This window comes from Podarcis tiliguerta (genome assembly GCF_965153285.1).
Source record: "Podarcis tiliguerta genome assembly, chromosome: 11".
Lineage (NCBI taxonomy): Eukaryota > Metazoa > Chordata > Lepidosauria > Squamata > Lacertidae > Podarcis > Podarcis tiliguerta.
Genome location: NC_139544.1, coordinates 773709 through 791382, shown reverse-complemented (window position 1 = coordinate 791382; position 17674 = coordinate 773709). Strand labels below are relative to the sequence as shown.

The 17674-nt window shown below is 40.6% G+C and overlaps 1 protein-coding gene across 11 annotated transcripts in view; it reads right to left on the bottom strand.

The window, feature by feature from the left end:
• Nucleotides 1–2984: 2984 nt before the first annotated feature.
• The window catches only part of TJP2 (tight junction protein 2), an 89402-nt gene continuing 74712 nt past the window's right edge, over nt 2985–17674 (bottom strand). For 6 of the 11 annotated variants that reach the window (XM_083403345.1, XM_083403346.1, XM_083403347.1 and 3 more), the window contains 4 exons: nt 16847–16957; nt 16194–16529; nt 15452–15531; nt 2985–3826 (listed from right to left, as the gene is read on the bottom strand). In XM_083403345.1, the coding sequence (XP_083259471.1) occupies nt 3661–3826; nt 15452–15531; nt 16194–16529; nt 16847–16957 (693 nt within the window). In that variant the 3' untranslated portion in view covers nt 2985–3660. The remainder of the gene's footprint in view (nt 3827–15451; nt 15532–16193; nt 16530–16846; nt 16958–17674) is intronic. The other 5 variants (XM_083403342.1, XM_083403351.1, XM_083403348.1 and 2 more) reach the window with 1 other exon arrangement.

Below are 17674 nucleotides of genomic sequence, written 5' to 3'. Positions count from 1 at the left end.
GATTTAAATTTAACTCAATGTAATCCCTCAGGGCTCCTTCTGCTTTTTGTAAAATATTTTGGTAATCTAAAATTCCTTCATTTAATCTCCATCTAAATGAGGTATTTTTTTCTCCTCTTATTCGAGCAATACTGGATTGTGATCCAAAAGTGTTCTTGGTAATATCTCTACTTTCAGGGCATACAGTGGTACCTCGGGTTAAGTACTTAATTTGTTCCAGAGGTCCGTTCTTAACCTGAAACTGTTCTTAACCTGAAGCACCACTTTAGCTAATGGGGCCTCCTGCTGCTGCTGCGCAGCAGGGGCAAGATTTCTGTTCTGATCCTGAAGCAAAGTTCTTACCCAGAAGTACTATTTCTGGGTTAGCGGAGTATGTAACCTGAAGCGTATGTAACCCAAGGTACCACTGTATATAGTTCTCTAGAGATCCATACCAAGTATTCTGCCAGACAGATGTGGTTCTGAGAATATAGGTGTTTAAATCTCCATGTCAATCAGATTAAAGTTTTCTACCATTTTGAAATGTTGTAGGTAGTCTCCCTTTCTTGAGTCATTTTTTAAATTGTCCTGTCCATCTCTAGGGATACTACCCCACTTGTGTCTCTAATTATTATCTTCTGATCCATATATTCAAATATTTTGTCATCTAACGTTTCGTAAAATTCCAACTTTTTCTCATTTGGTGCATATATTCCAATTATTACTATTTTCTCACCTTGTGCTGTTATCTGTACTGCAATCATTCTTCCCTTCTCATCCTCAAATAATTGTTTCGGGTCAAATTTGGGTTTTATGTATAATACCACCCCTCTTCTTTGTTTTATCTAAATTTACAAAGTCAATCCAATTCTTTTATCAAGACGAAGAAGAAGAAGAGTTTGGATTTGATATCCCGCCTTTCACTCCCCTTCAGGAGTCTCAAAGCGGCTAACATTCTCCTTTCCCTTCCTCCCCCACAACAAACTGTGAGGTGAGTGGGGCTGAGAGACTTCAAAGAAGTGTGACTGACCCAAGGTCACCCAGCAGCTGCATGTGGAGGAGCGGAGACACGAACCCGGTTCCCCAGATTACGAGACTACCGCTCTTAACCAATCCTGTCTCTCCTAGCTACATGAGTTTCTTGTAAGCAAATTAATATTTAAATTGTTTCTGTAACACGTTCTATCTTGTTTCTTTTTACTTTGCTGTTCAGCCCATTTACATTCCATGTTAATACTTTTAAGTTCACCATTCTAATTTATTAATTTTTTATTATATCTAATTATGAGTCTTGTTCCTTTTCTTCTTCCTCATTTTCCCTCTTTATCCTCAGATATTCCTCCTCCCTCTCCTGCTGGCAAAGGCTTCGCACCTCCTGTTTTTTATATTTTCTCCAAAATTTCTCCGCCTCTGCTGTGTCTCTGCAGCCAACCCAAATTTCACCAAGGAGTCATCTACCTATGACAATGGGGGACAGTCACCTTCCCTCCCCCAGCTAGCCTAATCAGCCTGCACTGGCTGCCTGGGAGTCCTATGACTCAGCCAGATGCCCCCTCAGCAGTCGGGGGGGGGGGGAGGCTTTTTGTTATCCCTTTCCCACCTCACCAGAAGCCTGAACTCTTTTGCCAGTTTTTCAGTTATGAACACAAGCACTTCCCTTAGGGAGTAGATACAGTGCAACGTTTTCTTGCAAATCTCACTTGTATCCTTTAAAAAACAAGGTGGCTGACAGGCCAGATCTATGGCTTTCCCTTACAGAGCCCCACAGAGTAGCACAGATTGCCTGCACTCAAGAGGGCTGAAGATTCCCCAACTCTATAATGATCTATAATGAATTGAAAAAAGTGTTTAAATACACCTTCCCGAAGAAACCAGAGGCCTTTCTCCTGGGCATGGTCGGCCAACAGGTGCAAAAGAAGGATAGGACATTTTTTATGTATGCTACAACAGCAGCAAGAATACTCATTGCACAGTATTGGAAGACACAGGAACTACCCACCCTGGAAGAATGGCAGATGAAAGTAATGGATTATATGGAATTGGCTGAAATGACCGGCAGAATCAGAGACCAGGGAGAAGAGACGGTAAAAGAAGATTGGAGGAAGTTCAAAGATTATTTACAGAAACACTATAAGATAATGAATGTTTGATGACACCAGATTGAATGTAAAAGGTTTTTAGTAAAAAGTTTAAAGTTCAAAAAAGACCCAATATTTTAAGATATAAGAAAATTAAGTTTTATTAAGATATTAAAATTAAGACAAAATTAAATTAAGACAGAGGGAAGGAATTTGCTGATTGAATATATGATTTGGAATACAGAGAAGGAGGTCTGGGGAGGTCAGAGAAATAAGTTAATGCAAGGAATATAATGAGGATAAAATTGTTTTTCTTTTTTCTTTTTCTTTTTTGATATCTTTCGTTGTTTTGTGTTTGTGTGTTATTGTATTTTTTTTACTTTTGTTGTGCTGTTGTTTATTTTTTGTTGCTTTATATTTTCTGTAAAACTTAATAAAACATTTATGAAAAAAAAAGAAGATTCCCCAACTCCTGCCTGTCTCCTCACAGCATTCCAGCTGCAACAGTTCTTCAAAAGGCACAGCTACTCCCCCCAAAACACACTCTTGACCAGGTGCAGAGTTGACTCTGTCTGAAAAGCATTTCCGAACTGTGGAGGATGCACACAGGTTCAAGAGGAAATACACTGTCCGTAATAGCATGGATGGGATTGGCACAAAAATGGGTATTACACCACCACTGTGATCTCTTCGTATTTCCCTTGCTTGTGGACTGCACCACTTGAAGAGGCCAACTTTTAATTTCCTAACATTCTTCTGCAAGACCTCCAAATAATGAAAAAGTAAGCTTTGTAGACCAAAAACAAAATAAGGAATATCTTCAATAATGACTTCATTCCATTCAAACATCTGATATTAATAAACAACTCAATATTCAAGGCATTATTAAAATATTTAATTTTAAATTTGAAAGGAAAAAGGCAACTGTTTGTAGAATATATCCCTTTATTATTTCATGACTCACAAAAAGGTTTAAAACACAGATCATCTGATTTATTTTCTACGTAATTTTCTCAGTTTTGGGGCATCCTTGCCTTGTGGCAGGCAGCCAACAAAGTTACCTTTTCGTATGTACAGCAATTGCTTATGAAAATTTTTATGTTGATCTATTTAAAGTAGAAAAATAACATCCAAAGGGAAAATGTTAGCCATGAAACGTACAAAGTTAGGCAACAGAAACATGATGGCTTTGCAGAAGCATCAGATGTCAGAGATCAGCTCAGGACAGTTTTTGTTAAAAAGGCACTTTTTTGTTTTTCTTGCATTTAAACTGTTTTTCACCATGCTTCCATCATGTCACAATAATTAAAACAATAGTTAAAAAGGCAATGTAAATAAAGAAGAGAGTGAGTTAAAAAGACATAAATGCCAGGAATTAATGCAAATATTAAAACTAATTTTTTGGTCCTTTTATAAAATAGGCCACAGCGTTCAGGCAACAGTGATTCACTCCCTCCAATACTTATATTGGCCATTCCAGTGTGCAGATACATCTTGAGTTCATCAGTAGCTCCAAATATACATATACTTTTTGAAAGTTACCAGGGCTTCAGTTTGGCCATGAAGGTGTGTCCCAATACAATGGTTCTGGTAGCCAAGAAATCTATAATTCCGTATCCCTGTATCGAGCTGCTTGTCCATAGTATCCACGTTTAGAATTGTCCGCTAGCTGTCGTCGATAGTCCTCCTCTTCTGCATCGCTGCCGTAACTTCCTTGCTTATCTAGGTAAGGTCTACCTGCTGCTTTCTGTGGCTCTGGAGGTCTGGAACTAACATCAAAGCACATTATGTGAATTTAGATACAGCTGGTGCTCAGAAAGAGTGTCTCAAGCAGCTCTGTAACCAGTTTAAAAGCAGTCTTATGACTACTTCCAAGGCTGTTTCAAGCTTTATCCCCACCATATAAAATGCTGGCATGGTGCTCTTCCACATGATTGTGCTTTGCACAAATAACAGTTCTGTTTAAAAGTTCCCTACTGCAAAAATTGGAACCTGACCAGCAGGTGCCTGCCAGGGCCCCATTTAGCTTTTGGCACATGAGGAGGAAAATTAAGAGTCAATCCAACATCCCATTGTGACAAAAAAAGGCCAACTGTTTACATTATTTGTTTTGTATCAGCAGTCCATTTGCTCGTAAGTGGTTGACCATTAACTGCCATTTCACAGGACTCCTAAATCTACTCCTTGAGCTGACCTGCTCCGTCCTGCCCAATGGAGCAGGCAGCCTTGCCCAGGACTGCTGCCACGGGGCAAACATGAATCCAGACAGTTGCCCTGGACAACAGCTTGAAGCCATTACTACTTGCACAGGGAATAGCTTTCGGGTTGCAAACATTAGGAGTATAGCATCTAGATCAAGGGAAGTAATAGTGCCACTGTATTCTGCTCTGGTCAGACCTCACCTGGAGTACTGTGTCCAGTTCTGGGCACCACAGTTCAAGAAGGACACTGACAAACTGGAACGTGTCCAGAGGAGGGCAACCAAAATGGTCAAAGGCCTGGAAACGATGCCTTATGAGGAACGGCTAAGGGAGCTGGGCATGTTTAGCCTGGAGAAGAGGAGGTTAAGGGGTGATATGATAGCCATGTTCCAATATATAAAAGGATGTCACATAGAGGAGGGAGAAAGGTTGTTTTCTGCTGCTCCAGAGAAGCGGACACGGAGCAATGGATCCAAACTACAAGAAAGAAGATTCCACCTAAACATTAGGAAGAACTTCCTGACAGTAAGAGCTGTTTGACAGTGGAATTTGCTGCCAAGGAGTGTGGTGGAGTCTCCTTCTTTGGAGGTCTTTAAGCAGAGGTTTGACAACCATATGTCAGGAGTGCTCTGATGGTGTTTCCTGCTTGGCAGGGGGTTGGACTCGATGGCCCTTGTGGTCTCTTCCAACTCTATGATTCTATGATTAAATCAGTGTTAACTAAGAAACAATTCTTCAGCATTTCATACACTCCCACTCCTTTAGGTCTCTGCAAATATACAGCCCAATCTTATGCAGAAATAATGACCCACTGTGTTCAACAAAGCTTCCAGAGCAGTGTGCAAAGGACTGCCGTTGTGCATGTGTCAACTTGTACATTTCGGTTACTGTGAACAACAGTCCGTCCAGCCATCCTCTTCTTTCTCTGTCATGCTATCAGTATCTTTTTTTCCTTTGGAGTTATCAGTATTAAAAATAGTCAAGGTAACATACTGTTGTGTTGTGTTACTTATTTATTTAGTCCTTCCGTGTGCATGACATTTTACAGTGTGACACAGTTGTGGTAGAGCTGATAAGCCACCCTCTTTATTCCAGCTTTGCTGCGGCTTCTCTACATGGGACTGGGACTGGGTTAAGACCACACAAATGAATGAGTAGGAGAAGCCTCACCACTGCATGGTTCCCGTCAGTGCATCCGTGTCAAATGGCCTCTACCTTCCACCACCACCACTGTTCAGGTGAGCAGCAGTGACCCCAGTCTTGAGAGGGAGGCTCTGTGGCTCTGCTCTACCTCAAGCTCTGCTACTGGCCAAAGTCAACATTAGTCAAAAGAGGGATAGCACGGTAATGGCAGTCCATTACTACTAAAAGAGCCCCAGCGCTTTGAAGTAGGGGGAAGAGGGGGGGAAAAAGATTTTAAAGCCTACAATCCCTGCAAGACTGTGTTAAACAACAATTGGGCTCCTTCATTTTGCAGCAGACCTTCCAGGAGGAAACATTTAATCTCAATGGAAGAAGAAACATTTAATCTCCATTCCTACTGACTTTGTTACTTTGTATCCTGTGGCTGCCCTGAAACATTCTAAACTGGGGGGAAAGTGTCTTCTTTCTTCAGAACTTATTTTAAATGTCAAAAAACATTTAAGAATTTTCTCAGCCTGTTTTTAATCATGGCTTTGAGAATCTATTATTGGAACATCAATGGTTTAAATTTACTTCAGAAAAGGAGACAGGTTTTTCATGTATTGGAAAAACAGAATTTGGATGCAATTTGTTTATAGGAAACCCATATCACGAGATTACATAGAAAAAATTTAATAAATAAAAGACTTGGACAAGAATTCATTTCCTCGGACAAAGTGAAAAAAAGAGGAGTGGTTTTTTATATAAAGGAAAAATGGAATCCAAAATTGATTTTTAAATATGAGGAGGGAAGATACATAGCAGTGGAAATTATAGCACAAGGCAAAAAATATTTGTTACTAGGAATCTACGCACCTAATGATGACAAAGCAGAATTCTTTAAGAACATGGAAACAAGTCTTTTGGAACACTTGGATTATAAATTAATTTTAATGGGAGACTTGAATGGAGTTGCATCAACTTTGATGGATAGGACTCAGAGACAAAAGAATTTGAATACTGGCAGATTACCTAAGACTTTGTTTTTATATAACTGACAAATTTGATTTGTCAGACATATGGAGAGTTAGAAATCCAACTGAAAAAGACTTCACTTTTTTCTAAGATGCAAACCAATCATTTTTGAGAATCGATCCAGAGACTTGGTTTCTAAAGTATTAAAAACGGAAATTTGCCCTAAAACTTGCTCAGATCATAATGCATTTTTATGGACCTGAAAATGTTTGTAGAGGGTTCCTTCAGATGGAGAATGAATGATGATTTGTTGAGAAGTACTTCAATTGTGAATAAAGCCCCCAAACCCTAAAAGATTATTTTGAACTTAATATGAATCAGGGAATGGAAACTAGGGTTATTTGGGATGCCAGCAAAGCAGTGATGAGAGGATTTCTGATACAGCAAAATTCCATCAGGAGAAAGTCACAGAATGAGAGAAAAGATAAAATTATGGAGCAATTGAAAGATAAAGAGAAGATGCTTAGAAGAAACCCAAAGAATCTGCAGATACAAAAAGAAATTAAGGCTTTACAGATTCAATATTCACAGTTAGTAAATCAAGAAATAGAATGGAAGATAAGAAGGATGAGACAAAGAAATTTTGACTCTGCAAATAAATGTGGGAAATTATTAGCCTGGCAGTTAAACAAGAGACAAAAGCAAAGTACTATCACAAACATAGTAAAAGAAGGAAAATCTGTAGAGAATCCTGCAAGACATAAGAAAATGTTTTTACAAATACTACAAACAGCTGTATAAAAAACATAAAGATTTGGCAAAAACTGAGCAATTTATCAAGATTAATGGTTTGCAGCAGATTCCGGATGATAAAAAGATCCTACTAAAAGGTTTAATTACAAGACAGGAAGTTGAACAGGCAATAAATTCAGTGCAACTTGGCAAGACACCGGGACCTGATGGTCTATCAGCGAAATACTGTAAGACATTGAAAGATTGGCTCATTCAACCACTGGTAGAAGTAATCAATTTAATTCTGTGAGGGGGCAAAGCACCCGAAACCTGGAAGGAAGCGTATATTACTCTGATTCCTAAACAGGGTCAAGATAGATCCAATGTTAAAAACCAATCTCCCTACTCAATGTGGATTATAAAATTTTTGCAAATATATTGGCTAACAGGCTAAAGAAGGTTTTATCTAAATATATCCACAAGGACCAGGCAGGATTTCTGCCTGGAAGACATATGAAAGACAGTATTAGGAATGTTGCGGATATTTTGGAAAAAATAGAAGCAAGAAAGAGTTGTAAAGCAATGTTAATGTTTATTGACGCAGAGAAGGCCTTTGACAATGTATCTTGGAGATTTATGCTATATAATTTTGAGAGTATGGGGGTTGGTCAAGATTTTTAAAATGGTATTAAAGCGATCTATCTAGAACAAAAAGCTAAAATTATTGTAAATAATGTGGTCTCGGAGGAAATTAGAATTGAGAAGGGAACCAGGCAAGGGTGCCCACTTTCCCCTCTGCTGTTTATTTCAGTCCTAGAGGTCTTGCTAAGTATGATTAGAAAAGATGAACAAATCAAAGGTATTACAGTAGGATCCAAACAATATAAATTAAAAGCCTTTGCTGACGATCTAGTACTGACATTACAAGATCCAGACTCCAGTGCAGTAAAAGCACTGGAGTTGATACAATAATATGGGCAGGTAGCAGGATTCAAGTTAAATAAGAGCAAAACCAAAGTGTTAGAGAAAAATCTGGACAATGAGGAAAGAAAACTACTACAAGAAAAGACAGGCCTAGATTTTGTGAAAAAAGTTAAGTATCTGGGTGTGAATCTGTCTGGGAAAAATCTGAATTTATATAAAGATAACTTTGAGAAACTATGGAATGAAGTTAATAGAGATTTAGAGATATGGTCAAATTTAAAATTGTCATTAATGGGCCGGATTTCAGTGGTTAAGATGAATGTATTGCCAAAGATGCTTTTTCTGTTTCAAGCCCTCCCAATTATTGACAATGTGAAATGTTTTAAAGAATGGCAGAAAGCTTTATCTAGATTTATCTGGCGGGGGGTGGGGGGGAACCCAGAATTAAATACAAACTACTTACAGACTCTAAGGAAAGAGGGGGATTCACCCTGCCAGATCTAAAAATTTACTTTGAAGCAGCAGCTCTCTGCTGGATTAAAGAATGGATACAATTGGAAGATACTGATGTTTTAGACTTAGAGGGATTTGACAATGTATTTGGATGGCATGCATATTTATGGTATGATAAAGTAAGGGCCCATAATGCATTTAAAAATCATGTAATTAGGAAATCTCTATATAATGTATGGATAAAATATAAAGATCTCTTAGAAAGGAAGACACCCAGATGGCTTTCACCAATGGAGATACTCAGATTTGTTATTGGAGGATAAACAAGGTTATAAACTAAAACCATTTGATCAAGTAAAAGATAAGATAAATTGGTTACATTACCACCAGATTAATGAATTGTACAAAGTAGGCAAGAAAAATGGCTTTGCTTCGGAAAAATCTAAGTTGGAAATGGAGTTGTTGGATTCTAAAGTTAAAAATTTGTCTAAAATATATAATTTATTGTTGGAGTGGCATACAAAGGATGAACAAGTCAAATCAGTGATGATAGATTGGGCAAGATATGTGGGACATAATTTAATGTTTGAGGACTGGGGAAAATTGTGGCAGAAAGGGGTCAGGTTCACTGCATGTTAAAGGAAAATACAATGAAAATGATGTACAGATGGTATTTGACTCTGGTAAAACTAGCGAAGATTTACCATAACAGTGATAATTTTTGTTGGAAATGTAAAGAAAAAGAGGGTACGTTTTATCATATGTGGTGGACCTGCCCCAAGGTGAAAGACTTCTGGGAAAAGATTTATAATGAATTGAAAAAAATGTTGAAATATACATTTACTAAGAAACCAGAGCCCTTTCTTCTTGGAATAACAAGTTTGGACTTGCCCAAGAAAGATGTTAAATTATTTTTGTATGCCACAACTGCTGCTCGAATTTTATTAGCTAAGAACTGGAAAGCACAAGAAGTACCAAGAGTGGAAGATTGGCAGATGAAGATAATGGACTTTTCGGAGCTGGCTGACCTGACTGGAAGAGTTTGTGATCAGAAAGAGGAGGAGTATCAGGAAGAATGGTCAAAGTTTAAAGACTATGTAGTTAAATATGTTAAGTTAACTTAATTGGAAATGTTTGCAAATACCAGATAGGCTTAGGAGTGAAATATGTAATGCAATGAAATAATATGTTTAATGCTAAATTGGAAAGAAATATGTTAAGTGATTAAGTTAATTTTATAAGAATTTTGTTTTTGGAAAACCGTTAAAATGATATACACTGAAATTCAACCAAGGGGATACGTGGAAATTGCTTAACAATGTTAATAAGATTAATTTTAATAAGGTTAGGATTTATGTTTGTTTGTTTATTTGTGTGTTTATAAATTTTGTTGGTTTCTGTTTTCCTTCACTGTGCAGGGAAAGGGCTTGTCACGAGACAGGTGTTTACATTCCACAGTCTGTACTGTACTGTTGGAGTTTCTCACGGGAAAGGGAGACTGGATGTGACGTACACTGGTTTCCTGTTTTTCACTGTGTTGTTTCTCTCCAAGCTGTCGATGAGAGAGGATGCTTTTCTGCTCCGGCAGAGGCAAGATGTCTTTCTGTAATATAACTGCTTTGAACTGTAAATAAAGCAACCAAGAGTATGCAGCACGTACTCCTCATCCTTCCGCTGGGCACGGAACTCTGCTTTAACCAACACGTGGTTATGGGCCCAGAAGTCGAATCGGAGTGCCGGCAAAGGATCGGAATGCAGAGGGACAGATCGGATTGGAATCTGCTCTGCGCATAAACATGATTGATGAGGTATGTTGCTACTGCTCCGGGCAGCCTGCCAGCTTCTAGTTAATGGCTTTATGGCTGGACTTTGAACTTTTAAAGCCGTTTTGCCGGGAATAGGAAAATGGCTCCCAGGCTCAAGTTACTATGCTGGGGAAATCGAAAGTAACTTTTAAGTGCGCTTTTGGAATAAAGCAGGTGCAGCAGTGACGCAGCAAGATTTAAAGCAGCATATATGACGCTGAAGGCTAATGCCAGAGTCATGATGGCCCTTCAGGATGCTTGTGGGATTCCTAAGCTCAACAAGAAAAATTATGCCGACTGGGTTTTGTATGCAGAGGCAATTCTGCGGAAAGAGGGTTTGTTTGAGGTCATTACAGAAACCCCCCCAGCTCCAGTTACAGATGCATGGAAAGTTAAGGATTCCAAAGCACGGGGAACACTTACATTGATAGTATCCCCAGAAGAGCTCTGTCTATTGCGTGATAAGACCTCAGCCAGAGAAATTTGGGATTCTTTGAGAGAGGCTCACTTAAGGACAGAAGCTGGATCTACTATGTTTTACTTTAACAAGCTGCATAATATGGCTCTTGCTGAAGGTGGAGATGTGCGTTTACATCTGATGGAGATGCAAAATCTGAGACATGAGCTGCAACAGAGAGGACTCAACTTTCCAGAGGCTGTGTATTCTTTCATGATACTACAATCTTTGGGTTCAGGTTGGGAGTCTGTTGCAACCCAGATTGCTGTGCAGCCAACAGCTCAGCTAACAGTGGACTTTGTTACTGCCGTGGTGTTAAATGAAGCAGATCGCCGGGGTGCTAGCTGCATGGGCAAGGGGGAGTCTTCACAGACGTCATCCCATAGTGCAGTGGAACCACCAGATGGCGCCAAAGCTTTGAAGGCAGTGAAATGCTACTCGTGTGGACGTCTAGGCCATATGAAGAGGGAATGCAGATATCCCAGGGCCAAGACAGAGCAGCGCAGCGAAAGCTCATCGCGTGGAAAAGGCCGAGGCAAAGGCAAAGGTCCGGTGTCTAGGACAACGCAGCACAAGGCTATGGTTTCACGCTTCACTCCAAAGGTTGCAGAGGTCCAGAAGACGTCTAGATCTTTCTTCGTTGTTGATTCAGCGGCGACCCACCACATGTGCAACGATAAGAGACTTTTTGTGTCTTTTACACCGCAGGAAGGTGCGATTCACCAGGCGGATGACCACACTATTCCCAGTAAAGGCTACGGAACTGTTGTTCTTCACAGTTTGGACTTATCGATACAGAATGTCCTTTACGTGCCAGACGCCAAACATAATCTGCTCAGCGTTGGACAACTGAATGAGCGGAACATTGACGTTTCCTTCAAGAACAAGAAGTGCATCATCACAAAGAATAATGACTATGAATTGCATGCTGAATATGTTGATCGTTTGTTTGTTTTGTATTATGATGATGTTGTGCAGGATGACACTTGTTGCATTGCAGGTTCTAACAAAAGTTTGCATGCAGGATGTATTCATGTTTTTCATCGAAAATTTGGTCATTTGCATTTTGAGGCAGTATCTAAAATGCCTGCCTTGGTTGAAGGTATGACTATTAGACCCTGCAGGTACCACATGAAGTGCAAAGCATGCGCAGCAAACAAGGTGAAAATGGCTGCGAAAGGTAAGGTGTCTAGTAGGCAAGCTACGGAACCATACCAGATTATTCATGCTGATTTGGTTGGACCACTAGCGCCCTCTTTGGGTGGAAATAGGTACTTCATGGTTCTCATTGACGCATTTTCTAGATATATTTTTGTGTACAATCTCAAGCAGAAATCAGAGGCTTTTCCTAGGTTCAAGGAATTCTGTGCTTGGTTGGAAAATGTGCATGGTAAGAAGATAAAGACTCTTTTCAGTGATCGCGGGGGAGAATTCACTTCTCAGCAGTTTGAAGCTTTTCTGACTGAGAAAGGAATTCAACACGATTTGTCTAGTCCTCGCTCGCCATGGCAGAATGGACTTGCGGAACGGGCAAATCAGACATTGCTTCAAGGGTTAAAAACCTTGCTGCATGATGCCAATCTTCCAGAGAGTTATTGGGCCGAATCTCTCTCGTGTTTTGTTTACAGTTACAATCGCAGGTTATCTTCAGCGATTGGTTGTACCCCCTATGAGAAGATGTTTGGCAAGAAGCCATACATCAAACACATGAAAATTTTTGGTTCTGACATGTGGGTTCATTCACCACAAAATTCAAAGTTAGACAAGCGTGGATTGCATGGTATCTTTCTAGGTTATCAGAAAGGGTCTTACAGAATAATGATGACTGAATCTAAGACAATTAAGCTCACGAGAAGTGTTGAATACAATGCAAAGTGGGGGGAGAATGTGGGAATTTTCCAATGTTATCCTGATGACAGTGATGAGACTGAGGATAGTCAGAAGCAACCACAACAACCCACACCCACTGATGAAGGTTCTGAGTCTGAATCTGAAACTGAATCGGGTGATTCAGAGGATTTCAAGAGTGCGAAAGCCTCTATGCGACCCTCTGAAAGCTCTGATCAAGAATTGGAAGAACCATTGTTCACAATAGGTCGCTTTTCTCCTAAGAAGGAAGAGGAGAGTGTTGAAGACTTAAGGCTAATTCGTAGGTCACAGAGAGCCACAAAAGGCAAACCTCCAAAGAGATTTGCTGATGAATTTGCTACGATAGCAGTAACAGCTGTTAAAAGCTCCAAGAAGGTATTTGAACCTTCAAGTTTCCAAGAAATCCAGGGTTTGGATTCAAAGGAAGCTGAACCATGGTTAAATGCCATGAAGGCTGAGCTTGATTCCTTGGAAAGGAACAAAACATGGGAGCTAGTTCCAGTAGTTCCAGGAATGAAACTGCTTGGAAGCAAATGGGTCTTCAAAGCGAAGACTGATCAAAATGGCAAGATAGTCAGACACAAAGCCAGATTGGTAGCCAGAGGTTTTGCACAAGTACCAGGTGAAGACTATCACGAGACCTACTCACCCACAGTGAGGTATGAAAGCATTAGGCTTATGCTCAAGCTAGCTGCAGAGGAAAATCTACACATTAGTCACCATGATATTAATACAGCTTTTCTGTACGGATCTCTGGATGAATCACTTTATATGCTTCCACCTGATGGCGTACAGGTAAAACAGGGATTTGTTTGTGCTCTGAAGAAATCCCTTTATGGTCTCAAACAAAGTGCACGGTGTTGGCACACAAAACTCACTGAAGTATTGTTTTCTCTAGGTTTTCAGCAAGGGAAAGCTGATCCATGTGTATTTGTCAAAGAGGAGGGGCAAAAGAAACTGTACTGTTTGTTTTATGTTGATGATTTATTATTCTTTTGGAAAGATGTCGCAATGTACAATAACGCCCTAGCTCAACTGAAAGAGCACTTTGACATGAAAGATCTTGGTGAGGTAAACAACTACCTATCTCTGGAAATAGAAAGAGATCAAGATGGTAACATTCTAGTACACCAGTCACGGAAAATTGCTGATGTGTTAAGCAAACTAAACCTGATGGATGCTAACCCTGTAGACACACCGATGACAACAGGTTATCAGGTAGATGACACTGGAGAAGCATTTTCTGACTCTACACTGTACAGAAGTGTGCTAGGCAAGCTAAACTTCATTGCCAGATGTTCAAGACCAGACATTGCTGTTAGCTGTAATTTGCTAAGCAGACAAGTCAACAATCCTAGTGTCAAGGATTGGAAAGCTCTGAAACGCATAGCGCGGTATTTGAAAGGCACTATGCATTACAGACTGAGATTTAACAATCAGAAGTCTGGTGGTCTTGAGATATTTGCAGATGCAAGTTTTGGAAGTGACACTGAAGACAGGAAAAGTACGTCTGGAGTTTGCTACATGTACAATCAGGGTCTGTTTGATTGGTCATGCAAGAAGCAAACAACAGTTAGCTTAAGTACTTGTGAAGCTGAACTGAATGCACTGTCTTATTCACTTAAAGATTGTGAATGGTTGATACAATTGTGCAAAGATATGAAAATTCCTGTCAAATGTCCAGTCCAGGTTTACCAGGACAACAAAGCATGTTTGGCTTTGCTGAAGTCTGAAGGTTGTAAGCAAAGCACGAAGCACTTGCAATTAAAATTGCAGCATGCTAGGGAATGTATTCAGAAGGGACTCGTAACGGTGTCCTATATGCCAGGTAATAAAATTCCTGCTGATGTATTATCCAAGATTGTATCAAGGGATCAACACTGTACCTATGTGCAGAAGTTGGGTTTGTACTGATATTGTACGAACACGCTGCCCAGTGATGTTCACAGAAAGGGGGAGGATGTTGGTTTCTGTTTTCCTTCACTGTGCAGGGAAAGGGCTTGTCACGAGACAGGTGTTTACATTCCACAGTCTGTACTGTACTGTTGGAGTTTCTCACGGGAAAGGGAGACTGGATGTGACGTACACTGGTTTCCTGTTTTTCACTGTGTTGTTTCTCTCCAAGCTGTCGATGAGAGAGGATGCTTTTCTGCTCCGGCAGAGGCAAGATGTCTTTCTGTAATATAACTGCTTTGAACTGTAAATAAAGCAACCAAGAGTATGCAGCACGTACTCCTCATCCTTCCGCTGGGCACGGAACTCTGCTTTAACCAACAAATTTTGTGGAAAATCAATAAAAAAATTGAAGAAAAAAGAGTTTTGAGGAAGGATGGAGAGAAAGGGGTGGTGGCGACACCATGAACACGGGGGGAGTACTTCCATGTCTAGGGACCAGCAAAGAGGAATGGTGGAGCCAGTTAAGGAAGCAGAAGATCTTTGGTTGGCTAAGGGCCAGAGGTCACAGCCAAGAATATAAGAAAAAACAAGTTAAGATGGAGGAAGGGCTGTGGGCAGCTTTTAAAGGAAGGGCAAGTGGCTGGTGATGGATGCAGACAGGATTCCGTTCAGAACCACAATGAGCAATAGGAAAGAGGAGCAATTCTGGCACTGAGCAGTCTGAAAAGGAGGTAATAAACTTAGTTACTTGTAGATGTATATCAGTTATTATTTTTGGCAGCAAGTAAATTTTGCCAGCTTGTAGACCTCTATCATAACTGAATCCCTAACCCAAAGACACAAAGCCAGTAACATTCACAAATAATTCCATTATTTTATTGTAATCCACTTTGGGATTAGTAATGATGAAGAACAGGCTTGAGATATATTGAACATATACCTGAACATGCAACATTTTACCTGGCAGCCTGGGTCCAGTCTGGTTTTTGTGTCTTGATTGGGACAGCATAAATGTCTGGGTGTCTCTGAGCTATTTCCACCTGTAAAAGGAGAGTGCATGATCAAAACATTTTGAAGTTTCCCTTAATGGGTGACTAAACCCAGTGTAACTGTGACATGATAACAAGTTCCATTTCCCCAATTTACAGATTGTCACAGTATTCAAAAAGCATACAAAGCAGCAGAGAATAAAGCTATTAGTACACTGCTACTAGTACCTAAAAAACCTACTTGTTATTGGGAAAGATTAAAATATTTCTCTCTTTACCAACGAATCAGCCTAGCCTTCCCACAAGTGGCTGTGCTCTAGAGTTTGCCGCTGACAGAAGGAGAGGCTGTTTGCTCCAGTTCATCCTTCTCCTCAGCAATCTCCAGCTCCACACTCTTCTGGAAAGTCCTTCAACCCCATAGCAGATAGCAGATAGTCAAGGGGAATCAGCCAAAATCACCTCTATTACTCTTTCTGCAAATGGAACTGTGGCTTGTAGCCAACTAACATCTTCTCAGAGTAAATGAATGAAGATAGCCATTTCTATTAATTTCAACAGGTCTACTCTGTGATGTACTAGCATTGGGTACAATCCTCTGCTCACAGGATCTCTAGATCTAATCCACTGTTTTTATGATGTTTCAATAGTTTGAGTGGCAATAATTTCTAAAACAGACACAAATGCAAAAAATCAGTTTGTGGTTCACTTCATACCCTGGCATTTTGTGCTTCTTGTAGTTCTTGCATTCGTTGAAGTCTTGCTTTGTGGTCCATTTTCTCAAAAATTTTAACTTTCCCCAGCACAGATTTTGGTGTGTTCCCTGGTTCTTCTATCCCCTCCTCCGATTTCTCCTCCACTTCCGTTGATGGGACAGGTGGCTGAGAGGATTTCAATATGGGGCGCCCAAAAGTAGGTTTGATGGCTATTGGGGGAGGGGCCACTTTCATTGGTACTCCATAAGTTTCACTGCTAGCAGCATTAGGGCTGCTTGTTCTGGCTTCGTAATTCTTAGGGATATCATAGGGATCTTCTCTGTTTTGCAGTTTACCCTGAAAGCATAAGGCAACAGCCAGTACAGCATTAGTATTTGCATAGAAGTAGCAGTTTTGGTCTGGAAATGATCAGCCATGAGAAACTGGTTAATATAGTTTGTAAAGCCTAAACTGGTTACTGATATTTTGAGCTAAGGAAAAACAGGTAGTTGAGGCACCACACTGGGAAAAAGTTTAGCTAAGATGAAAATGTGGAGCTGTGAATCAAGCAGGGAATGTTGAGAGGCCTTCTGAGAAAATTCTCTTAGTAAGTAACCCTTATTAGCAAATGCAACACTCGACCCCAGTTAGTTGTTCTCTTCCTCTCCAATTACCTTTGGGGGTTCAGGCTTGAATGCTGGAGGTGGGCTGGGATCCCTCAGAACTTCCCTGCTACCAGCTCTTCTCATTTGAGTTCTTGGTTCTGGGCTGGATTTCCTTAAACTCTATGGACAAGTAATAGTAGCTCATTATGCATACAGTCACGCAGTTCTTGACTTGTGGGAGGCATAGTTACAGTCTGCAACTGCTGGGAAAAGTGTTTTGTTTTCTGTTTGTTTCTTCCTTTAAATATAATTCACCAGCAGCACTGCTCTTGTACAGTACAGCCATTTTAAAGGTAAAGGTACCCCTGCCCTTTCGGGCCAGTCTTGCCAGACTCTAGGGTTGTGCGCTCATCTCACTCTATAGGCCGGGAGCCAGCGCTGTCCGGAGACACTTCCGGGTCACGTGGCCAGCGTGACAAGCTGCATCTGGCGAGCCAGCGCAGCACACGGAACGCCGTTTACCTTCCCGCTGGTAAGCGGTCCCTATTTATCTACTTGCACCCAGGGGTGCTTTCGAACTGCTAGGTTGGCAGGCGCTGGGACCGAACGACGGGAGCGCACCCCGCCGCGGGGATTCGAACCGCCGACCATGCGATCGGCAAGTCCTAGGTGCTGAGGCTTTTACCCACAGCGCCACCCGCGTCCCTACAGCCATTTTACCACAAGGTAATTTGAAGCAGGGAACCCCCCCCCCTTTGTTAGAGCAATAAAACATCTTCCTTTCTACATAGGAGTGCACACAATAGACACCAACAACTCAAAATGCCACTGAATTTCCCACCCACATCACTTCAGTGAGCATGTGTTGTCAATGTTTTACCACCTAATGCTCTGAGA